General features: G+C 49.6%; 1 protein-coding gene and 1 pseudogene across 7 annotated transcripts in view; one reads left to right on the top strand and one right to left on the bottom strand.

The window, feature by feature from the left end:
• The first annotated feature begins 1,112 nt into the window (after positions 1–1,112).
• LOC132377338 (adaptin ear-binding coat-associated protein 1-like) lies at positions 1,113–1,912 on the top strand (annotated as a pseudogene).
• An 8,878-nt stretch (positions 1,913–10,790) lies between these two features.
• The window catches only part of DCTN1 (dynactin subunit 1), a 30,132-nt gene continuing 17,102 nt past the window's right edge, over positions 10,791–23,820 (bottom strand). For 5 of the 7 annotated variants that reach the window (XM_059942559.1, XM_059942561.1, XM_059942562.1 and 2 more), the window contains 25 exons: positions 22,615–22,635; positions 21,160–21,351; positions 20,615–20,812; positions 20,260–20,464; positions 20,105–20,183; positions 19,833–19,992; positions 19,617–19,721; positions 19,245–19,436; positions 19,039–19,155; positions 18,640–18,792; positions 17,883–18,043; positions 17,609–17,777; positions 17,261–17,329; positions 16,961–17,023; positions 16,700–16,849; positions 16,377–16,538; positions 16,158–16,289; positions 15,808–15,933; positions 15,425–15,567; positions 14,983–15,149; positions 12,947–13,080; positions 12,639–12,831; positions 12,317–12,396; positions 11,681–11,770; positions 10,791–11,271 (listed from right to left, as the gene is read on the bottom strand). In XM_059942559.1, coding sequence (XP_059798542.1) covers positions 11,134–11,271; positions 11,681–11,770; positions 12,317–12,396; positions 12,639–12,831; positions 12,947–13,080; positions 14,983–15,149; positions 15,425–15,567; positions 15,808–15,933; positions 16,158–16,289; positions 16,377–16,538; positions 16,700–16,849; positions 16,961–17,023; positions 17,261–17,329; positions 17,609–17,777; positions 17,883–18,043; positions 18,640–18,792; positions 19,039–19,155; positions 19,245–19,436; positions 19,617–19,721; positions 19,833–19,992; positions 20,105–20,183; positions 20,260–20,464; positions 20,615–20,812; positions 21,160–21,351; positions 22,615–22,635 — 3,399 coding nt within the window. In that variant the 3' untranslated portion in view covers positions 10,791–11,133. The remainder of the gene's footprint in view (positions 11,272–11,680; positions 11,771–12,316; positions 12,397–12,638; positions 12,832–12,946; positions 13,081–14,982; positions 15,150–15,424; positions 15,568–15,807; positions 15,934–16,157; positions 16,290–16,376; positions 16,539–16,699; positions 16,850–16,960; positions 17,024–17,260; positions 17,330–17,608; positions 17,778–17,882; positions 18,044–18,639; positions 18,793–19,038; positions 19,156–19,244; positions 19,437–19,616; positions 19,722–19,832; positions 19,993–20,104; positions 20,184–20,259; positions 20,465–20,614; positions 20,813–21,159; positions 21,352–22,614; positions 22,636–23,820) is intronic. The other 2 variants (XM_059942564.1, XM_059942566.1) reach the window with 2 other exon arrangements.

Here is a 23,820-nt window from a genome sequence, read left to right as displayed (position 1 = left end):
AGAAATAATAAAATAATATTTATATACAGTAAAATCCATTCTCCTTTGGGGTTCAAGTCTATGAGTGTTTAATGCATACAGCTTATCCTTTGTTTGTTTTTTTTTACAAAGGAGTATAAAGATGGGTTTAAAGTAATTTTTCTTAGATACTGTTCACTGGGGCTTTGGAAAACAAAGTTTGACTTCACAACTTAGTAGGCAGGTTGAGTTCATGAAAGTGTAGTTCCACCTATTGGTCCTTCCTCAACTGTTTAAGTAGGTACTGACTGCCTGCCAGGATGGCCAGTCCTAGGCTGACCCTTTCCACTAAGATCAGAAGGATGGCTCCTGACAAAACAGGACTGGCTTTTACTCTTTATAGGAAATTGACAAGCTGTTGCTGCAGATGAAGGATCCAGCCAAGGATATTTCAAAACCAGGTGCCCCTGGCTGCCAAGTACAAAGGTGACCTAAAACTCCAGAGGAGGGTCTGCCATATCTGAGCTACCTTGTCTTCTAGAAAGTGTCAAGATTGGATGGCATAAGCATTGAGGGAGAGTGAATACTTGTCCCCTCACTTCTCCAAGAAAGGCAGGGAACATTGAACCAGTAATCATATAGTTTTCAAAGTACATTTAATCAGCTAAATTAACTGTTTAACCATAAGCCATTTGCTCTGACATTATGCAAAAAAAGTCAAAATTGTCATTGTTAGAAAAAAAGCCTAGAAATACCTACCTAGTGGTAGACCAGCCACTACCTTGCCCACCCCTTTCACCCCTTCCCACTCCAGTTGTTTTACCTTTCTACTTCAATGGGTGACTTCACAAAAATGGGATGCTAGGCCTCACCAAGATGGTGACCTTGACAGCCAGCCTCTCTGGGTGGGTAGGATTTAGCATCTCCTACAAGTCTCCAGGTGATGCTAATGTTGTTGGTCAGGGGACCATACTTGGAGAATCACTGCTCTAAATCTAACTAATAATTTATAGGAAATATGAAAGGTAGAGGAACCTATTAACACCATGAGGATGCATTAAAAAAACAGACTCAGAGAAATTGTTCCTTCAACAAATAAATTATAAGGAAAAAGCAAGCAAAAAAGAATCTAGGGATTAAAGGAAACAATACGCATGGAGAGCAGGGCCAAGACAGTGGCCCAAAGTACAAGCCTTGTCCTACGCATGAAGCTGGATGTCAATGTCTACCAGATTCTGCCCCAGGTCTCCAATGGTGGCTACAGGCTGGAATTCAGGTCAGTCTGCTTAGACTGTTCACTTTAAAAGGAAAGACTGCCTATATCAACTCGAGTATAAAATATCAGGGGAACTCTTTGCTCAGGCACCAGTAGAACAATATCCTGGCTGAGGAGACAGTGACAGATTCCAGGTTCTATTTTGCAATCTAGCTCCAGGATGACACTGTACATAGTGCTTTCATTGGCATTTGCTTCATAGATCAGGGTGATGCCTTTGACTTTAATATCCCTTTGCAAAAATCACTTCAGGTGTGTAAAGCAGGTATCTGAGATATCCTAAGAATCTCAGGAAATGGCTGCTCATCCCAAGTTGAATCTGGGCTTCAAGGAAGGACAGATCATCAAGTTAAATAATGGGAACATTATGACCAAAAGATGACGTTTTCCAGGACTACAGGGATTGGAGGCCTAAGTTTACTCCCAACCCCACCTAGAAGCAAAGTCACTATTCTCCCTCCATCCTCCAAGATTGGCCTCAGCAATCATGTCATCCCACCACCCATCCAAATCTAACCATGGAAGCAGTGATGCAGATTTCCCTTTAGGATGGGATTCTCCTGCTGCTGTCATGACACCAGCTCCAGTCATTGAGTAATGACTTGGGGAGACCTTGGCACTGCACCCAGCTCTGTTCCAAACCTGGCACCCCAGCCATCCAACTGAGTCCAAGTCTGAAATAGCACTGGCAGGACATCAAGGACATACTTGAAGAATAAAAATGCCCTTGAGAAGATAGGGAAGAAAACCCCACCTTTGAGAAAGAAAATGAAGAAAGAGGAGGAGGTGCGGTAGGTAGACCTGGTAAAAGAAACTTTTTTCTAAAGAATTACAAGAATGATGTATGGGTTTGGGGATGGTTAGAATCCTTATACTAAGCCAGTGGATATTCTTGAAGACCTTGTCATAGAGTTCATCACTGAAATGAGTCAAGGAAACATCAATTGGAAGACAAGGTCAAGTACAAATTGAAGATATCTTTTTTTTTTTTTTTAATATTTATTTATTTATTTAGGCTGCTCCGGGTCTTAGTTGAGGCATGTGGGATCTTCGTTGCTGCGTGCAGGATCTTTAGTTGTGGCCTGCGGACTCTTAGTTGCAGCATGTGGACTCTTAGTTGCGGCATGCATGTGGGATCTAGTTCCCTGACCAGGGATTGAATCCGGGCCCCCTGCATTGGGAGCAGCAGAGTCTTACCCACTGGACCACCAGGGAAGTCTCAGATATCTTCTCTATTTGAAAGGATCCCAGGAAGTTTGCTGAGGTTAAAGTCTTGCTTACTATGAATGAAGAACTGAAGCTTCTTTTATAATTTTAAATTCCTGAAGCTTCATTATTTTCTGGGGCAACCATAAATAGTAACAATATTTTCTACAGTAAGGTCCTGATACCTAACCATGTAAATAAAAGATAAAGAAACACAAGATTTTCATGTCTTTGATTTTAGAGTGATATTTGAGATTTTAATTGCCTGCCTTTATAATACCATACTCAAATTACTTATTGGGTTTTAATGACCACACAAAAGTTAAAGTATCTTGCAAATCATGTAGCTCCTTCTGACTTTTGACTATCTGAATGAAGTATTATGTGTCTTTGTGCCATTGTAGGCTATACTGTAACTGTTTAATATGTGAAATCTAAATGTCACCTTGGACCCTATGATAAGTGAAAATGTGTTTCATGTATTCTCATTTCTAGACAACAGTAATCTAACAGAGTATTAAGGATAGTGAATTAATTTGTGTTTCTCTTTTGTAAGAATGTTTATCTGTCTCAAGAGATAACTTGTTTTAATATTTTCTTCAGATATCGAGTGATTTTTTATTTTGAGAAACTAAGTTTCACATGAATGCTTCAGGGTTGGAAGGCTTTTTTTTATTTAAAAGCTTTGGGGCTTATACATACTATTTGTCAAGTTGGAGGAGAACCCATTTTCCCAGATCAGATTAAAGCTTCTAAAATAAATGCTTTCAGTAGTAGCTGGAATGGCATTGCTTAAAAAGCTGACAGCCCAATAAGCATTTGGCATAGTGTTTTATTAATATTTGTTAGTACTTGTTCATTGTGGAAAAGTGTCCTTGACTAAAATCAAATATAGCTACAGAAATCACTTGCTCAACTTCCTGCCGTTCAGGATACACAGATTTTGAAATTGCATTTAAAGGGATCAATGAATGTTATTATTTGTGAAACTGAACATTTTGTGTGCTGCTTATAAACATTATCTATCAATCAGTACTTGGGAAAGTTCTTTCTTAACCTATTAATACCAGGAATAAAATATGAAAAATTAAACAGAAAACAAATTACCCTGGGGGCACAAATCTTTGAGAAGTTGGAAATACCTCCCTCCCCCAGAACTAAAATTACTGGGCAATCTTTTTCTTAGCTTCCCCATTTCATGGGGAAGCTGGTTTATGCCATTCCCTTTGTTGTTGTGCAGCCATGATTAACAAGATGGGAATAGTGGGTCATACCACACTCATGGCTGACTCTGAAGGGCTCAGCAAGCCAGGGAGAAATGACCTCTAACGTCTGTAAAATTCACCTTTCAAGTTCCTCAGCTTATTTCAGAGTCATCTCATGACCCTCATGTGCCTCTTTGTAAAGTCCTATTTAGCAATTTCAGGGGACAAAAAAATCTTGCCACTTCCTTCTCCACTAAGCCAATTCTCTGAAAATGGATAAGACTGGCCTCAGTGTTTATAAATCCAGAATTTTGACAGGGATAGGGACGGAGAAAGTCATCTTTTCCAGTCACTGTTCTATACTCTTCTCACTGCATCCAGTGCTGACTGCAGCTCCATCACTCTCTTGCACGTTTACATGTCTCTTCCTATGATAAAAGGGTTGTCTGTGGCACCTCCACTATTCTGTTTGTTGAAAAGTGCAACATCTTTGGCCAGTTTGGTGTGGCTTGAATGAAGTTCAAAGGGCTGTTCTAAGTTACATTCTATGGAAGTGTTTATTTTCTTATAGCTCCATCCAGTTGCTGCATTTGAAGAAAAGCTTTACTTGGTATGTGCCCCATATTTGAAGTCAAAGGGTTTAGAATTTTGAACCTGACCTGTGGAGCAGAGGTTGAAAGCACATAACTCTTGTTCAATACCCACGTTCCCTTACTGCCTGGGTATCTATCTGACCCCTTTCCATAAACATTTTTTCAATCCTTTCAAATCTTCAGTATAAATTTGTTACATCTACCATCATTTCTAAAGTTGGAGAGTCACTGCTTCAGCTATTTGACAGACTTCCCAAAGTGAAGGGTTTGATACCCATTACCTAGAGTATCTCAAAAGCAAGCTGCTCTCCCATCACTTTCCTTTCCCACTGCCCAGCCTTTCCATATACAATGCTGGGAGTGCTCCTTCTCCGGTGATGGGCACTATATATTTGGTATATTAATGGGCAATCTGAGGCAAAAGCAAGAGGATATAATTTCTCTCCTCAACACCAATTTGGATGCTGTTATGGACTGAATGTGTGTCCCCCAAAATTCATATGTTGAAGTCTAATCCCCAATGTGATATATTTTTCCAAGTAAAAGCTTTGGGAAGTAATTAGGTCAAAAAGGTGGAGCCCTCGCGAATGGGATTAATATCCTCATAAAAGGCCAGAGAACTAGCTTATTCTCTTTCTGCCATGTGAGGATATGAAGAAGTCAGCTGCCTGCAACCAAAACAGCACTCTCTCCAGAACCTGACCGTGCTGACACCCTGATCTCAGACTTCCAGCCTCCAGAACTGAGAAATCAATTTTGGTTGTTGATAAGTGACCCAGTTTATGGTATTCTGTTATAGCAGCCCAAGCTAAGACAGATGCTTACACTCGGAATGAAGGAAATCCTTATATTTAGTTTCAAAATATATTCTCTCTCCTTGACTTCCATCTTTTATCTCCTAACAACCCTGGGTCCATTTTTTTTTCATTGTACTCCCCCTCTGGCAAATCTATTCTTGCAGAGCCATGGCAGGACATCTTTAAATTAATGTTTTACATAGAAAACACTAAAAGGAAAATCTCTACAATCACTAGTGACTATGTACTGGGAACCTCTGTTCTCAATCTTCCTCCACGTTGTGTTCTTTGTAGTCTCAGGATAACATAAGCTATATTTGAATTGCTGACACACTGAAAATGAAGTTTAAGATACATGCATATAAAGTATATGTTGTATTGATGCACTCATGATAATTTAGAATATGGAACTCAAAAGACAACTATTTGTAGTATGTATCTTTTTCTTGAACCTTACCCGAATACACATACTATAATACAAAACATTTATAAGACAATCAGGGAAATATGAACACAGGATATTTGATGAATTTTTTTTTTTAGGTGCAATAATGGTATTGTAGTTTTCTTAAGTGCTCTATCTTTTAGGGATACTAAAATACTTTTGGATGAAATAATGTCTGGGATTTGCTTCAAAATAATCTGGGGGTAGAGGAGAGTGAAGAAGAGCTACACAGAGGAAACAAGATGGATCATGAAACAATGAATATGGGCACATGGAGATTCATTACACTCTACTCTCTTCATTTGTATGTTAAAATTTCCCACAATAAAAAGTAACAAAACACAGGGTGACAGACGTATATTTACTCTAACACCAGTTATTCGAGCGAGATGTCCAGGTCTCACCCCCGAACTCCCCAGCCTTCTGGAGAGAAATGGAGGCCAAACATCCCAGGCTACCCCCCTGAGCAACAGAGGCTGTCTGTCCCTGGGAGCAGCACTGCCTGTTTCCGTTGCCACATGTGGTAGAGATGAAGGAAGCCTGGGTGAATGGACATGCTTCTCGATATACATACAGGAGGAGAGGGCTACATGGAGTTTAACGTCCACAGGGAGGCAGGAGAAGCTGCTCACCCTCAGATTCCGTGTTCTCTAGGTGTTCTGGGCCTACTTGACAGGGTTCAAGGTATTTAGTGCTATGAAGCTTCCCCAGTTGGGCACGTGGAGCTGTAGAGCACACAGGGTCCTGGCTCACTTTCAGCTCCAAGGCTGAGTAGGGCAGAACTGGCTCTGGGGCCTTGCACATTTCCTAGGATTAGCCAGCAGAGACTCGGGTCTCTGTATTGCACCCACTCCTGCTTCCCGCTCCGCGACAGCACAGAAAATGGGAACCACGAAGGTAAATTCAAACTGGGGTGAGGTAGGAGTGCCACGAACATTTGACTCTTCCCCAGCCTTGGCCTGCTAACAGTAGGAGGAAACAGTGCCTGGATGGTAGAAAATAGGATGGTAACCGCCCATGAAAACAAGCCAAAAACTGGGGCACTGAGGATTGCCTGTCCTTTGGAGACCAAAATATGATTATTTGTGTCACACGTGTATGTCTTGGGAATGTGGCTGCTTGCATTTTATTTCCTTTTCATTTGTTCAATATCATCCTCCCCCAGTATCATTTCTTATTGAGTACCTGTGTCAAACATGATTTCTCATTTGACCTTTCCCTGAAGATTACCTGAGGAAAAAATACCACCTGAGGACGGTGCTATTAGCCTATTATAGATACAGAAACTGAGATTGAGAAGTTAAGCAATTTCCCCAAGTTCATACAGCTTGTAAGTGTAAGAGCTGGGATATAAGCCTTATACTTACTTCACAAAGTTGTCTCCAGGCTGGGGAAGGTGATGTTGACCCTGGAAATCTGCCCAAGAACCCCAAGAAGAGAGGGGCTCCTAGGAGACAAAATTGAGACTGTGTTCTTGTATCACAACTGACAGTTCTGGGTGTAGATGGATCAAAGGAGACTGTTCCCATGCTATGCACCATCCTTGGTACACACAGCGCCTCACTAGGCCTCCCTCCCCACCACCACATCCTATCCGTTTCCAGAAATCTCCTGGGCTCCATGAGCAGCTCCCATTATCATCTACAGGCAATGATGCGTCAGCCATCTGCCATCCCCTGGCCACCCAACTTCCACCACTGAATATCGGGAAACGGTAGCGCACACGTGCTGCTCTCTCCCCTTTCTCGCCACCACAACCCAGTTGCTTTTCCCTCTCTTCCACCAATAGAGGGAGCTCTGACCAGCTCACCAGGCACCTCAGAATCAGATGCCACTTTCTTTCTGAACTCAGGCCCATTTGACCACTGAGCAATACATGAAACTATCAATTACCTCCCCCAAATCTCTCTCTTCCTTGGCCCTGTGACTCTTCCTCTGGGGGCCTCTGCTCCAGTGATGATCCCTGGGGCTCTGCTGTGGGTTCTTTAACTCTCAGAACTGCCCAGGGCTCCGCCCTCCTCCTGCCCTATACTCTCTCCTCAGGTGATCTGCAGCCTCACCTGATTCCCAGACCTCTAGCTGCTTACTCTGTCTTGACCAAGTCCTATAGGCCAGTGCCCTTCTGTTCACCTCACACTTCAGGACTTGGATGATACGCCATGCTGCAGGGCATGGGATCTGGCTTTCCTGGTGGTCAACTAACACAATCCCAACAAGTGAAGGGGAGCAAACACCCAACAGGGCAAACTTGGAGCAACGAAGGACAGGAGACAGAAGAGAGAGGAGGTGAATTTGCTCTCTCCATCCCTCCATCAACCCAAACGTAGCATTTCTGTATAGTCTATCCAGAGACATCACACATGGAGAAGTGGCCGGTTGTGTATTTGTGAAGCAGTGGCCCACTCATTAAAACAAACCTTGTGTTTTCTTCTCTTTTCCTGCCTAGCTTTCCTCACCCTCACTGCTTGGGGATTGTATCTACCAATACAGCACTAGCACTGCAGCTTTGCCTCAGGTTCAGTTTTCTAAGTAACCTAAATTAAGACAATACACCTCATCCCAATCATGTCTTCAACCACCACTGACACACTCCCAACTCATTCCCCAAAGTTTATCTCCAATCCAGACTTCTCTGCTGAGCTCTGTATCCAGTTGGATCCACTTGGACATTCTCACAGGCACCTCAAACTCATTTCTAAAATGAAACTCACAGTGCTGCTCCCCAAACGTGTGCCCTTCTCCTGTGTTTTGGGGGAGGCAGAGATGAACGACACCTTAAAGGAACTCTCAGTCTGGCTAAAGAAGGAGACAGATGGGTGAACTCACAATCACAATGGAAAGAGACACTTACTGGTATAAAGCAATGCCATTGGGGTGTGTACTGAAGAAGAGAAGAAAGGCTGCTGTGGGCTAGGCTTGCATGCTTTCTCTCATTTAGCCTTTACCACAGCCCTGTTAAGGTATTGTTATTCCTATCTTGCAGTTGAGAAAGCAGACCAGTAATTAGAAACCTCGCCAAGGTCACAAAGCAACTAAATCCAAGCACACCTGAAAAAAAAAAAAGGTTCATATTCTTTGCTGCTCCAGAAGAGAAGCACCTAAGAGGTTACAGGGATTGGAGATTTCCTAAGGTAGCAGTGCCGGAACTGTCTTAATAAATGAACAGGCTGTCAGCTAAGATGGGGTGGGGTGGGGTGGGGGCAGAGAGATAGAAAGGAAGGAAGGAGGTAACTGGCATTCCTGGCAGTGGGAAGAGGCCTGAGCAATCACATGGTGGCAAAGAAACTGCAGGGGTTCACTAAGCCTAGACCATAAGGCACAAGAGAGGCTGGAGAGGTGGGCAGGATCCAAATCATGGATGGCCTCGTGCGCCATTCTAGTGAATTTAAATTTTAAATTCTAGACACTTGGAGGAACCATTTCAGGATTTTGTTTAACTTTTAAATTCTACTTGAAAGAACCATTTCAGAATTTAAACAGAGAATGACACAGCCCAGTGGGCATTTTGGAAAGGTCTCTTGGGCATCCATGAGAATTGGGTGAGAGAGGCAACGGAGGTAGGATGACCATTTCAAAGACTGCTGAAATACCCAGAGCAAGAAATTATACACAAAGTTAGCAGTGGAGGGAGTGGAAAAAAGTGAACAGATGTGAGAGACAGTAATGAAGGAAAAACTGAACAAGACTGGGTAACTAAATTAGCTAAGGAGAGTGGAGAAGCCATCAGATACCCTGGTTTGTGGCTTGTCATATACAGGACATGCAAAAGATGCTTTCCGTTTTAGACATGCTGACTTTGAGATAGATACCAACAGGCAACTGAATAAATAAGTATGGTATTCGGAAAGCAGTAATGGTGAGAAACCACTACCAAGGCAAAAGGACAGAACAAGAAAGCCCTGTCCTCTTCTCGTACCCCCGGGAGTTGCCCAGTCTTGGCCCTTGGGATCTTGGGCCCTTGGTAACCACCAATGGGAAGGGAGGTCAGCAGCTTAGGTAGAAAGGACAGGAACACAATCCAATCCCAGGGAAAGAACAGTGTGGTCTGCAACTTCCTCAGCACTAGAGGAGGCCAATTTGGAGAGGTGAGGTAAAGACTCTCTGATATCAAGACACAGCCACCCTCCTCAACCAATTCTGGAAGAATTAAGCCCTAACACCCTAAGGTATCCCTTAGGTATATAAAGAATTGTATCCTATGCATCTCAAATGGTATCAGCTATGTGTAATCCTTGAGAGTATTGAGGAAAGTCACACAAATCATTTTCTCTTGGAACCCCAGTTGAAAAAGGCTAAGGTGCAGAGCAGGTATCAAAACACCATAATCCACCGACCTTCCCAGAGGGTGCACCAATTGGGAATGCGCCCAGTGCTAGCGTGTGCCCTGGGATCCCAACCTGGAACTTCCTTGTCCTGTTTGCTCCTTTCCCACAAGCAGAGGGCCTGACCTAGCTGCAGCTGCTCCTAAGCACTAGGGGTCTCTCCCTCCAATTGGATCAGAGACCTCTGGCAGCCTGGGCAGGATTTCCCCAAGGAGGGAATAAAAGAGAGTATCAAGGGAATTCCCTGGCAGTCCAGTGGTTAGGACGCCACACTTCCACTGCAGGGGGCGCGGGTAAACAGCACAGACAAAAAAAAAAAAAAGAGAGAGAGAGAGACAGTATCAAGGAGTCAGCCAACTGAACTAAACTGGGGCTAAGCTCTAAAATGCCGGGGCACTGCTCATTGGCCTAACGGGCCCCAAATCTAGAAGTGATTTCAGTAGGTCTGGGCCAAGGCCCAGAAATGTGCAAATTTTTTCAAAGGAGCTCCCCACGTGATACTAATTTGTAGTGGGACTTGGGAGCAGCTTTTGCAACTTCTATCCTTTCTTACCAGTCTGTTGCTTTGGTCTTCCCTTGCTTAGTAAATGTTCCCTCTGAGAGGCCCCAGATCTTATGGGGAGACTGTGCCAGTGCATCAGAAAGTTGTCTGGGGTGGTGATCACACCATTAGCCCAGCTCCAAACACTGGCCTGAAGAGCAGTGGAAGATCCAGAAAGCAGAGGCAGGCCTGCTGGCAGAGACTAAATACTCCTGGCCTCCTAACTCCACAAATGAACTCAGGAGCTGAGCCCGTGGGCTAGCCCTTTTCCCCTTGCTCCGAGAAACTTACTGCACACAAATTTGAGGAACACGGCATTCTACTGGTCACTACAGAGGGAGACCTTCAAATGTGACCCAGCCAAAGCCTCCTCAGCATCCCTTCTCCTCCACTCCTGCTCTGAGCCAAATGGCCCAAGTCCCACTCCCAACACCACACAGAGAACACTGAAGCAGAAGTGACTTTAATCAAGGGGTGAAGTCCTCAATCTGGGAGACCTCACTTGACCTTCGGTGGTGGGATCTCAGCCTACCTACCCCCCACGGCCCCTGAGGCTCCTGAGGAAGGAGGGAGCAATTGAACAGCAAGTTCCAGCAGAGGTCAGGGAATGGAAATAGGGGAACCAGGTCAAGCGGCAGGGGCAGCGCACTGACAGGTGGGAGTGAAGCTGAAAAGGGCAGGAACAGCTTTACACAGGCGGTTCTACCTGGGGGCTACCTGGTGGCTATGCATCAGGCAGAGCGGCACCAGGAGGGCTGAGTGTAGAAGAGGACAGCGAGGGAAGGAGCATTTAGGAGATGAGGCGACCATGAAGCTGGTGCAGCTGCTCCTGGGTGAGCACCAGCCGGTGTCGCTGTCCAAGGCCAGCAGCACACGAGAAGGTCACTTTGCCCATGTATACAGTGTCGTCCTGCTGCTCTTCCTTGGCCTGGGAGTTGGGAAGGGGAAGAGGCCTCCAGGTCAGGGACTCACTTGAGCTGTGTGCCACTGACAGTGTCCCTGAGCACTGAGACCCTGGGTGACTGAGGCTTTGAGGCTGCTAGGCTATAATGACCACATTTTCCAAATCAGAATTGAGGTGCACAGCCTGACAAGGGAGTTTTGAGCCCCTCCTGATGTCAAAAGTCATAGAAGATGTTTAACTGCTAAAATATTGGAATTTCAGGAAGCAATGCAAGCACTCTTAAGATACTTGCAAGTAAGACTTGGCCAGATTTCTCAGGATGTTCAGTTGTTGGACCTGAGACCCTAGAAGCCTCTTCGAATTCTGGAGGAGAGGGGAAGGACCCACCTGAGCCCTCCATACTGCCCATCCTCCTCCCCATGCTCCCTCTTACCCTGAGGAAGGCTGATGAAGGGAAGGTGGCAAAGTCAGTGGGGACCGTGGCTCCAGGGCGCTGAGATACAGTCTCCTTAAGGACCTCATCCTGGCAGAGGGGAAAAGGATTCACTTAGGGTACCCCCACAGGCTAGCCCAGTACCTGCCTGGTTTCACAGGAAGGAACACTAATACCAAAGAAGCAGGGATCAATCCTCTTTATCACAATACTTTTGCTCTCAACTCCAATCCCATCCCTACCCAACATCCTTACTTTAGATACTTACCCTTTTAAGGCTCAACTCAGATTCTATAGCTTCTGGGAAGCCATTTCCAACCATTCTACTCTGCAGTGATATCAGCTCTGACAGAAGTTGTGCCTGAAACCACACGCTCTAAAGATGATCCTAGCCCAACCCATTTTGTTGATAAGAATCTGTTTTCTGTTGATGAGAATCTGTTTGGGAGTGAGGGCAGGTTCCCAAGGCAGGAATCCTGCCTCCCCTTCCATCTCCTCCCCAGTGTGTCATCCAGCACAGGGCTGGGCCCCCAGGAACCCTGGGAGTCCTTGTGGAAATGAACATGCTAGGGCCTCCACCACGGAATGCTCTGAAGCGGACACTGTCGGGTGAAAAAGGGCAGGGTCTAAACTAACCTTGAGCTTCTCGATGGTGTCGCTTAGGGACTTGAGCTGAGCCACTTGCTCCAGGAGCTGGGCCGATGGGCTCTTGGCAGCTGTGGGGAGAGAAGGCTAGTGAGGCCCACCAAGGCCCAGGCAGGCAGCTGTACTGGATTAAGGGTCATTAGTGCAGATACTGGACCCGCTCATGGAGTAGACATGTAAGAGAGTAGGTGAATCAAACAAATTAAACACTTAGGCCAAAGGGCAGTGCTAGAAAGAGCCTCTCTGGCGTGGGAATTGCCTGGGGCAAGGGGAAGGGGTGTGTTTTTCATCTCAGGAGTTGGCTGGTCCATACCAGGGCTGGTGCGGGTGATGTCCACGACATGGGTGTGTGTGCTCAACTGATTCAATGTCTCCAGCAGCTGGTTAGTCTTACGATACAGCACTCCAGCAGCTAGATCACTGCCAGGGCCTTCACGGGGTAGGAGAGAGAGCTTTGCCACGTGCAGAGGGGGCAGGGCTGCTAAGGATGCCTTCATCTGGGCTCCCTGTGGGGGAAGGGGGAAGAAGGGTAGTGGTAGTAAGTGATAGAAGGCCCTGCCATCTATCATCAATGAGGCAGTTACACTCCACCTCTACCCATCCCCCCCGTGACCTCCTCACCTTGAGGATGCTGTTCTCATGCTGGAGCTGGGAGATGTGCAGCCTCATGGCAGAGATCTGCTGAAGCAGCAGTGGTGAGTCCTTCACCAGCCCTGGGCCTGGCACAGATCCCAGAGCCTGCCCAGAGGCACCTCCTATGGGTACCATAACAAATGTCATGAGCCCCAGGTGCAGAAGGCTGAAGATGGGCTCCATCCCTAGTCATCCCCTTTCCTTATCCCCTCCTACCTCCAGTTGTGATTGCTCCCAAGGGGGCAGTCTCACCCTGCTCCCCCAGCCCCAATTCCCACCAGCCCTGTTAACTCCCCACCAGGATGGGTCTCTACCTCGCTGCTGTTCTTCTGTGCTCAGGATAGCCCATGGGGGAGCAGGAAAAGAGGAGAGAGCAATTAGATGATTTGGGAGTGAGGGGGACATACCAGAGGAATCCTGGGCATGCAGGAAGATTTTTTTCCTGATCACCTTCTCTAACAAGACCCTGCCTCTACTTTTGGGGAAAGAGCAAATATGTGTGAAAGACAGAAAAGGGGAGCCAGGCCACAGTACAGGGTGCAACACGTGAGGAAGAGTGGCAGCGGGAGTGTGCACTGGAGGAAGCACTTGAGGCCATTCTTGCCTCCCTGCCTCAGACTCCAGCTCCCAGAAGGGCAGACGGAACACTCCTGAAACCCTGATATGTCTGCACCCTTAGTGCTCCCCAGCAGCAAAACTTAAGTTGAGGATGTAGACACATTCCCATGTTCCTCAGGTTCCCCAGTGCTCTGAGACAAAAGTCACCCTCTTTTTGGTGTGAAGTTTTATAAACTAAGAACCAATATTTGTTTAAAGAGCCTATGCTAAAACAACGCAATCCGGTAATTCTGGAGACTCCCCTCCCAAGGAACATGGAGCCGTCTGCACCACAGGAGTCTAAAGTCAAGAAGACGCTTGGTCACTTTCAGGGTCAAGCAGCACCAGTGATGGCGGCTTTGATGAGGACAAGACCCTAGGTGAGGCCAGCTGACAAGGCAAGCACAGCAGGGGAGATCTAGAGATCCTGAGGGTTTAATTCCATTACAAGGAGTTTGTCTTCTGGAGGCGAGAAGAGTAAGTAAGAAACTGAAGAGAGAACAAAAACCAAACTACATGGTAGGTGAGAACTAACATGGTGGTGGCCGCCTCCTTGGTCAGGAAACTAAGGAGATTAGGCCTGGAAGCCAGAAAAACTCCAGATAAGGAGCCCTGACCACACTAAGAGACCAGGCAAAGGTCAGAACACAAGCCCCAAGTGAAACTGGGAGAATTCAGTAATGGAAGAGACAACCACTCTATAGGGTGAAGCCACGTGAACTCAGTGGGGAAGAAAAAATGCAGTGCCCAAGCAGAGGAGGAATCAAGAGCAAGCACCATCCACTGCTGCAGGCTGATGACCCTCTGGAATACAGGGCTGGGACAGAAAAGCCAGACTGCAGACCCAGAAGGGACATCTACTAGAGTCCAACTGTCACTGTAATTCTGAGCTTCACCAACAACTTGGTAAGGCCCCACTGCCCCACTGCCCCACCTTGGTCAGAACTCTGCACATATCTTCAAGGAGAAGTAAAAACTTGGTAAGAGTTGCCAGAGGGCTTCCCTGGTGGCGCAGTGGTTAAGAATCCACCTGCCAATGCAGGGGACATGGGTTTGAGCCCTGGTCCAGGAAGATCCCACATGCCACGGAACAACTAAGCCCACACGCCACAACTACTGAGCCTGTGCTCTAGAGCCCGCGAGCCACAACTACCGAAGCCCGCGCGCCTAGAGCCCATGCTCCACAAGAAAAGCCACTGCAATGAGAAGCCCGCGCGCAGCAAGGAAGACCCAATGCAGCCAAAAATAAATAAATAAATTCATTAAAAAAAAAAAAAAAAGTTGCCACAGAGTGAAACTGGGCAAGCATGTTCCTGGTTGAATATCCAGGGGGAAAAGAGGGGGGCAGAAGTCAAACTGAAGCCAAGGGTAGGAGCGGGGCCATTCAATTTCCTCTGGGCTAGTGCTGCCTGTTCCACTGCACTCACCACCAGCAATGCCAGACACCAGGGTAGCAATACCCGAGGGAGGGGGACCCCGGAGCCCCTCGATCGTGCGCTTGGACTGGCTGTTCAATCGCTGCTTTAACTCTGCTTTCTCTGCTTCCAGCTGGTCAATGTCAGCCTGAAGTGCATCCATCGTCTCCTCAAACTCTCTGTGAAAGAGAATCTGGGCTTGGACAGTGTCCCTTCCTCATGGCCCCACCCCCCCTTCTCAGTCCTAACTGAGTCCTTGGAGTAGCCCTACTGGTGAGGAGCCAGGGGCAGAAGAGGCTCAGATTAGGATGACACGATGGGGATGTCAGTTGGGAAGGAAGATGGCATCTGTCCCCCTGGGGAGTCTCACTGCAAGAGGCCCTGGGCTAGGCGGCAGGGAGCTGCTGGCAGGAGGGAGGGGTGGAGTGAGCAGGGGCCTGGGAAGGTGCCTGACTTCTCTTTCTTCCGCAGCAGCGCCTGGGTCTCCTCCAGCCGAGTCTGGACTTTCTCGATGCGCTCATCTGCATCCTTGGCTGCACTGTCCAGCTTCTTCTCCAGGAGGCTCAGCCGCACATTGGCCTCACTGAGCTCTTCCCCCTGGACGAGGGCAGAGAGCGTCTAGTTCCCTTACACCCTCCCATGGCCCCCCAGAGACCTGGGATAGACCATGAGATAGAAAGCTTCCTGAGGGCCCACGAGAACTCCCACTGATCACAGGTGCCACTTCTCCCCACTCAACCCCCAGCCCCCCTCAGTTATGATCACCAACACTCACTGCTTCCCTGTGCCCCATGCTATTTCCTGGCCCCCCAGACCCAGAGCCTTCCCTATCATCACCTTGATCTTGAGTGACTTCTTCAACTCCTTGATAACTGTCTCTCGATCTTCAAGCTTCAAGCCCAGGCCTTCAGCATCTGTGATCTCTGCACGAAGGGCTGCAGCCCTCAGTTCAACTGGGGGAGGCTAAGGGTAGGGACAGGAGGCAGAGGGCAGGGATAGGGAGAGGAGGTCAAGGCACTCCTTTCAGAGATCCAAAGGGAAAATCTTCTCCTTGCCGTCTAAGCAGGATGGTGCTCCCCAGATTCCTTCCTGCTGCCGCCCAGCCCTCCCTCCCACAATTAGCAGCAGCTCTCCAAGTCCTGCTCCTCCAGGCCCCTGGAGCCCCTCCAAGGAGCTACCCCACTCACCTTGCTAGGGGGCCGTTCTGCATCATACTCTCCCTCCTGCATGGCTGTGGCCAACTTGTTCATGGTACTGATCAAGATGTTGCATGACTGGCGCAGACACTCATAGGGGCTGCTGGAGGGGGTCCCGTAGATCTGCAGGTGCCAAGGGCAGTAGTGAAAACCCCACACTGGCCACCTGACTCCCTCATCACCACCTTCTGCCCAGCCATCCCAGCTCACCTGCTCGCCTGCTTTGAAAGCCAGCTCCTCCAGGGCAGCCACAGGCAGGCCTTCATTCTCTGCCAGTGGGGCAATGAGCTGGGCAGCAGCAGCGGCCACCTCCTGCAGCACAGCCACCACCCACGTCAGGTGTTTCCTGCAGTCTAGGAGTGTGTCGGATACCTGTGCAACAGGCCAGAGTCAGGAGCCCACTCTGGGCCCGGCACCACAGCTCCCAGCTACCTCAAAACCATTCTTGTCCCCTGACCATATCCAGATCTTGACATGCCGGGCCCCTCCTGGTTCTACTTGGCTTCCTTCCTGTCCCCCTTCACAGCCCAAACCTGTGGTCCAAAGGCCAGTGCAGCTGGGATCCCAGGAGCATCTGTCCCTGGCATTCGCCTGCGGATCTTCTTGCAGAACTGGCGGATATCACTGCATGAAGTTTCCAGGTCCCGGAGCAGGAGGGCAATATCTGAAGCCTCCTGCCCACCCTACTCAGGGAATAGGAAACAGATGGAGAGCCAAGTCAGCATTAGGGCTGGGGCGGGGAGGTGGGGACTAAAAAGGAAGAGGAGCTCAAATAGATCTAGTTGTGCTCTCACCTGCAAGAAGGCCCGCAGCCGTCCCACCTCCACACTCATGCAGTCCAGGGCACTCTGGGTGAACTGTGAGGACAGAAGCAGGTCATTGTCAGCCCCCAACAGGAGTCCTTCTGCCCCATCACCATCTCTAAGAAGTCTCCGCCCTCAGCTGGCCCCCATCCATAAGTGGGTCCTCTGGCTTCCCTGATCTGGCCTTAGTGACCCTGTTCCAGTCTTATGTGACACCCCTTGAGGGTGTGATCTGATGTCTTCCATTTCTGATCTCTATAAGGGGCTCAACCACTGGCCCAGACACCTCACCTTAATGTGGTCAGCCAGCTGTATGGTACTGTCCTCCGGTTGTTCAGAGAGGTGGATGCTGTACAGATGCTGAGGAGGGATGGCAAAGAAACAGACAGTCTTTAGGCCTTGGAATAATGGAGAATTCTTCCCAAACTGCAATTTGACCCTGTCATCACGGGGCTCCAGAGATATGAGAGCATCCAAAACCCTCAAGGAGCTGCATCCTAAGGTGAGTCCATCTACGAGCCTCAAGCCATCAGCCTGGGACATACAAACCTTGGCTACAACCTTGGCTACACTGCAACAGCCTCCAGCAGAAGAAACCCTCCCTCCCTCCTGTGCCAAGGCTGAATTCTCGCCCCAGACCTGGTAGTACTTGATGGCTTTGGTGAGAGGCTCTACGTTGACAGTCTCGTCCAGCTGATCCTTGTGCAGCAGCTCAATGAGAAAATCCAAGGAGCGTTCGTGGGCACTCATCTCAGGGTAGAGGCTGCCCACTTTCTTATACACGTCCACACTGCACTGAGAGAGGGCACTAGAGACCAGAGAAGGGCCCTGTGAGGCCAGGGTCTACCAGGCAATCTCAGTTCCAGCCAATCTCGGACCCGGGGCCCTGGAGTAGAGGTCAGGGGTTACTTACTGCTCATAACGGTGGAGTGTGGCCTGCAGCAAACTCAGCGAATACACCAGCCCAGCAGCAAAGCTGAGCTGCTCCCCCACAGCTCCTCGAAGTCCTGGCCGCTCTGAACAGTTCTCACTTAGTTCAAACTTCTCCTGGGCCTGCTTCCGGATTAGCTCTGCCTGTGGGAAGAAGCACCAGAGACCTGGGGCTCAGAGCAGAGGATGGAGAACACAGACTCAGGAATATAGAGAGCTGAGCAACTATGTAGGGGGCATGGATACATGGGGGAGAAAGCAGAAACAGCTCTTAGATGGGCAGGGACTATCACATGGGCAAAGGGTAATGATGTGATTACTGGTGGTTATGAAGATTTGGGATGTGGGGATGAAAGGGTGGCAGGACCAGTGGGACCAAGCTCTTTCCCACCTTAAAGCTGCTGCTCCTGCTACCTTTCTACCTAGAATGCTATCCTGACAATTACCTCCCCACTAACTCCTAGTCATCTTCTAAGTCTCGCCTCAAATGTCATGCCTTCAGTGACATCCCTCTATCTAAATCAGCTCTCCGACCGTGCTCTCTCAAAAACGCTACCTCCCCTTCACAACATGCCGTCTGTAATATACACCCATCTGTGACTTTGTTGACTGTGTTCCTCCACTACGTCATAAACTCTGTGAGCAGGGACAATGACTGTTACCTTCACGTGGCATCCTCAATGCCTGGTTCACAGCAAGTTCAACAGATTCCTGCTGGGCACGTGACTGATAGACCATACCTTGCAAATGAGACGAGGCATGAGCAGCAGCACCAGGACGCAGTCGTGGTCCCCACCTGGCCGAAGGAAGCTGTCAGGCATGAAGGCTGTCAGCAGGGACATGTGCCGGTTGGCCTGTGCCACCTCCATCTGCCTCAATTCCATCTCAATTGCCTGTGAGGTAGACAGGGAGGTGGGCTCTCAGCCAGGCTGCAGAGAGTCTCATGACCACCATGCCGTGCTCCACCACGTCCCCCGCTTCTAGGACAGGCCCAGGCCAGGAGTCTTCCAAACCACCACACAAAGCACCCCCCCATCCAGGAAGGTGAAGCCCAGAACCCCACACCAGATCAGCCCACCGCCACACCCAGGCTGGGGTACCCAACACTCAGTCCTCTGCGACCCACCCACTTTCCTGACCTTGGCATGGGCCTTAGTCTCAGCAAACTTGATTTTGAAGTCAAAAGTCTCTGGTGGTGGCTGCTGCTGCCTCTCCACAGATGCTTCCTGCTGGTTTGTCAGTTCCCGGTTCACATCCTGGGAACAGGGACGGACAATGAGGCACAGCTGGGTCCTCAGGGAGCCCTGGGGAGATGGTGGGCAGAGAGTAGCGGGTATGCAGGCACCTGCAGGTGGGCGGTCAGCTGGCGATACTTCTTGATGGTCTGCTGATAGTCTGCAACTGTCTCCTGGGCCGCCTCCACACGCTTCTGGGCCTCTCGCACCCGTGTACCCGCCATATCCAGCTGCTCCCGCAGCTCCAGTTCTGTCTCACGTGCATTCTCCTGCAGCTCATCGTTCATTTCATTCATTGCTTCCTGGGAGGCCACAGGGGAGTTGAGGCAAAGGAAAGTCAGAGTCAGGGTAGCAGGCCAGGGTGGGTTCACTCACCACGCCTCCTACTCAAAGGTCAGGGATCACATGTCAGCCCTTCTCTCAGCAAGTCACTTCCAAAACCCTCCATCAGGGTCATAAGTCAGAGTCTGCTCTTCTCTTACCAAGTCCCCCACGGTTTCTCTCAATTCCCGCACTTTCTCTTCCAGATTCAGGTTCCGGTCTGTCAGCATCTCCACCATCTCCTCAGCACCCAGAGCAGCGTCCACCTGTGTTACAGAGAGGGAACAAGGAGAAGGGCTGCAAGGTGCCTAGAAACAGAAGGCACCAAAAAGCGAGTCAGTGGAGGTGCTCTGGGCAAGGCGCTGGGCTCCCCAGACCTGCTCCTTGAGCTCATCAATGGTGCTCTCTGCCTGGCTCAGCTCCTCCTGCAGACGCTCCCGCTGTTGCCTCACAACTTCCAGCTCTTGGTTCTTCTTTTCCATGAGCTTCTGGAGTTTCACGTGCTCCTGCTTCTCGGAGGAAGAAAGATCCCGCATTCTGTGGGAAAATGGGGAGAGAGAAGAGAGCGCGTGTGTCAGAGTCACCGGGTGGTGGGCGCTCTAACACATTTGGAGGCAGGAGAGTGAGCCGCGCAGCGAGAGGACCCTACCTCACTAGGGCATCCTTTAGGCGGGCGTTCTGCTCCTCAAGCTGCTTGAGCTGGTAACTGGACGCAGCGCCATCTGAGCCTGGGGAAAACCATTAATACTTTCAGACCAAGTTCCAACCCCACCATTTGGCCTCCAGCAGCTCCTGGTCCCTTACCCTTCTCTTCAATCTCAGCCTTGAGGATCTCCAAGTCAGTGGTGAGCTCGTCCACACGCTCCTTCAGCGCCTCCACCTCTTGCTGTAGGGACTCAGCCCGCTCTTCAGCCATCTCCTTATCCAGAGTGGCCATCTCGATGGCATCAGCAGTGTCAGCCATCTCCTCCATGTAGCGTTCCTTTGCCTCTAGTGCCTCCTTGGCTTCCTGAAGAGGAGTGGAGGTTGGTTGGGGTACAAGCACAGAGCTGCCTCATGCACCCTTTCTCACAGGACATTCCAGGCTCCAGTTTCAGCTTCCAGTACACTTCCTTGGGCCCCGTGCCTCCCCAGACACCCTCTTCATCCCAAGTCCCACCTTCCGAGCCTCTTTGAGGCGCCGCTGCAGGTCTGCCTGCTGCTCCTGCATTTTGCTTTTCCATTCCTGCACCTGCTCCAGCTGAATCTTGTGTTTCTCCAGCTCTTTTAGCTTTGCCTTGTCTTCTGCACGTTTCAGTCGCAGGGTCTCCAGTTTCTCCTCCAGGTCCCGCACTTGGGCCCTCAGCCCCTCCTCCTCCTGCAAAGGAGAGACCCTTCAGTCTATGCACAGCCTCCCCCGTTTTCCCCATCAAGACTGAGCTGGAGTGGAAAGGACAGGAATGTGTGCAGACATCATTCCAGGCCCAGGGCCAAAGCAAGTGGCATACAAACATCTGAGAAGAGCCTGATACATAAGGGGAAAGTGTGGAAGGGCGGAGAGTATAAGGTAGCTTAGTCAGTGATGGGATACCTATATGCTGTGTCCCCCACTCTTCTAATCCAAGTTCTGGGTCTCCCCCAACCCTGGGAAACTTCGAAGACCCTGCCAGGGGTCATAGGCCCCTTCGTGTCTTGGTTCTTCTTCACTCCAACCCCAGACCTTACCTTAGACGGGGAAGGAAGCGGTGGGGCTGCTCCAGGAGAGGTGAGGGCTGGCGTGGGGATGATGGGTGCCGCCAGCGGAGTCTGAGCTGGGGTGCTGGGCTCACTGCTGCTCAGCTCACCTGCTGATGCTGAGCCAGAGGGGCCCAGGGAACTACTGGCCCCAGCTACCCCAGTGCTGGCTGGGCGGGTGGGCTATTCAGACAGGGTAGGGGCAGACCAGAAAAAGTGTAGGGGACAGGGAGGGGTGGTGAAAGAGAGTAAGACAGAATATGAGAATATGGTGAGGGAAGTGACAGAAAAGGAAAAAGGCAGAGAGTATCAAAGCACAATGAGAACAGAGAAACAGTGATGGGCAGAACGAAAATGACACAGTCAGAGATAGTGACAAAGGACCGGGGCAGGGTGGGGGTGAGAGGATGGCAGGAGAGGAAGGGATGGAAAAAGACATAAGATTACAATGCTCCTCCCTTGGCACTGACCCCACATTCCTCCAAGCTCTGGCACTAACCCCTTAGAGCAGAATCCCTTACTCCCCAGACCATTCCTTTTGTGACCCACTTGTGATCATTCTAGCAATTTCTTAATACTCCCAATCCCATTGTTGCTCTGGGCCTGTGCCCTCCTCCCCCAGAGGGAAAAAGTGCCTCAGTGTCATTCCCAGAGAAAAAGAACAGATTGATCTCTAACTTTCATGTTCCCAGAGAAGGCTGGGCTAAAAGTGGGGGTACTAGGCCCCCCAGCTCTTTAAATGAAGCTGATTCTCCTTCCCTTGATCTACTTCAGGGTACCCTGCAGGTAAAAGAGCCAGGGTGAAAGTTGTAATCCTTGGTTCCCCTCTGAAACAAGGTCAGTACAGCCAACCCATCTGTCACCTCCCTCCCTCCAAGACAGAGGGGCTCTCATCAGATGACACTACCCAGGCCCCTGTGGAGCTGAGGCCCTGGAGCAGACAGGCCTGCCCAGTGCTCCTCCCTGCAGTGCTGAGCCCTGAAGCTCTCCCGATGGGCGGACACTCAGAGACCACATGCCCAAAGCCTTTCACAGATACACCCACCTCCGTAACTCCTGACATTTACACTGCCAAGTTCTTTTTCACCTTTCTTCCAATCCCCGCCCCTCCCCCCCAACACACACACACACACACACACACACACACACACCCAAAAGCTGGTCTAAATGCCCTTCTTCAAGAAAGCCTACCTTGATTAACCACAACCACTCTTGTTTCTCTTCTGCACTCAAGCTACTGGCTCAGACACCCTCCTAAGAGCCGGAAGTCACTTTCCCCGGAGGGGCCTGTCATTACCCTCAGTCCCCTCACTCCCCTTAAGAGAACTCAGGATACACTGTGACCAACTTATACTTGCTCATACACATGCCCACATACATGCACATGCCTAAAATGAGTGTGTGTACACTCAGCAGTAGCTTGTACAGAGGCCTGTTTTTCCTCACCTTGGGCCGCCGAGTTGTAGTCTGGACAGGCAACAGGAGCCAGAGGAGAGGTAGTCAGGAAAGGAAGGATAATGGCAGAAAGACAGCAAAAGGGACAGCAATGAGAGCAGAAGCAACAGAAATGAGGCTACGGTTAGCAGTCCCACCACTCCTCCCCCATCCCCATCCCATCCCCTTCATCCAGTGAATCACCTCGTTCCTACTCCAGGAACTCAGAACTCCTATTTCCCGTTAGTTCCTTCTCCCACTTTTGTCCTACCCTTGCAGACCTCACCCCTTCAGACACCCTCGAAATCCTGGAAGTCCCTGTCTCCTAGGCGGAACCACAGGAGACCAAACACAGCAGCTGGTAGAGAAGACCAGTCCTTCTGCAACAACCTCTCCCACTCTAGCCCAGAGCCCCGCCCACCCACCACTCCCAAGGACTTTCCCAGGTCAGCCCCTTCCTTCAAGTGCTAGACTCCACAGAGGACTCCCTAGAAACACCATGTGACAAGAATGATGATATGAGCCCGAAGTGAGCGATATGAACCCAGCAGAGGGAGATCAGGCCCCCAAGGCAGAACAGCGCTACTGTATGCCCCACCCCCACCCCCTTCCCCAGGACCAGTTCCGGTAGCAATTCCCTTCCCCAGGGCAGAGGGCTCAGGTGTCAGGACCATGAATACTGCATGAGCCAGAAGCCCAGAGCTCAGCAAAGTAACCCCACCCAGCTGCAAGAAAAGAGGGGGAGGGTGGGCAGCAGCACTGGGAAACTACTGCCCTAAACCAAATCCAGAAACCCCTGAGGTTACTGCAGAGTGATACAGATGATTAACTCCAACTCCCAAATAATGTTCCTGATACCCAGTGTCTCATAGTTCTGGCAAAGGCAAGATTTGGCCTGGGCCCTGCTTCTAGGTCTCCCAAGGAGACCAACGCCCACCTCTACTACCCTGGGCTAAGCCTCCATAGCTGTGTATCAAAAACTATTCTAGGGAAAGACCCCTGACACAAACCCCAGTGGGGCAGGGATGCTGGTATTACAACCAAGAGTCATTCTAGCAAAGGCTGGGTGAGGTAGGCCTGCTAGAGGCACAAAGACATCTGGACCTGCTTCCCAAGATTCTCTCATAGGAAATGCATCCAGAGCCAGTTTGCAGCAAAAGCTGCCTGAAGCCCAAGCCTGTGAGGCCACTGGGTACAAGGCCCAGAACACAGATTCAA

The sequence above is a fragment of the Balaenoptera ricei genome, chromosome 13 (genome assembly GCF_028023285.1).
Source record: "Balaenoptera ricei isolate mBalRic1 chromosome 13, mBalRic1.hap2, whole genome shotgun sequence".
Taxonomy (NCBI): Eukaryota; Metazoa; Chordata; class Mammalia; order Artiodactyla; family Balaenopteridae; genus Balaenoptera; species Balaenoptera ricei.
The sequence above is the reverse complement of the archived record's forward strand: the minus strand, read 5'-3'. Positions and strand labels throughout refer to the sequence as shown.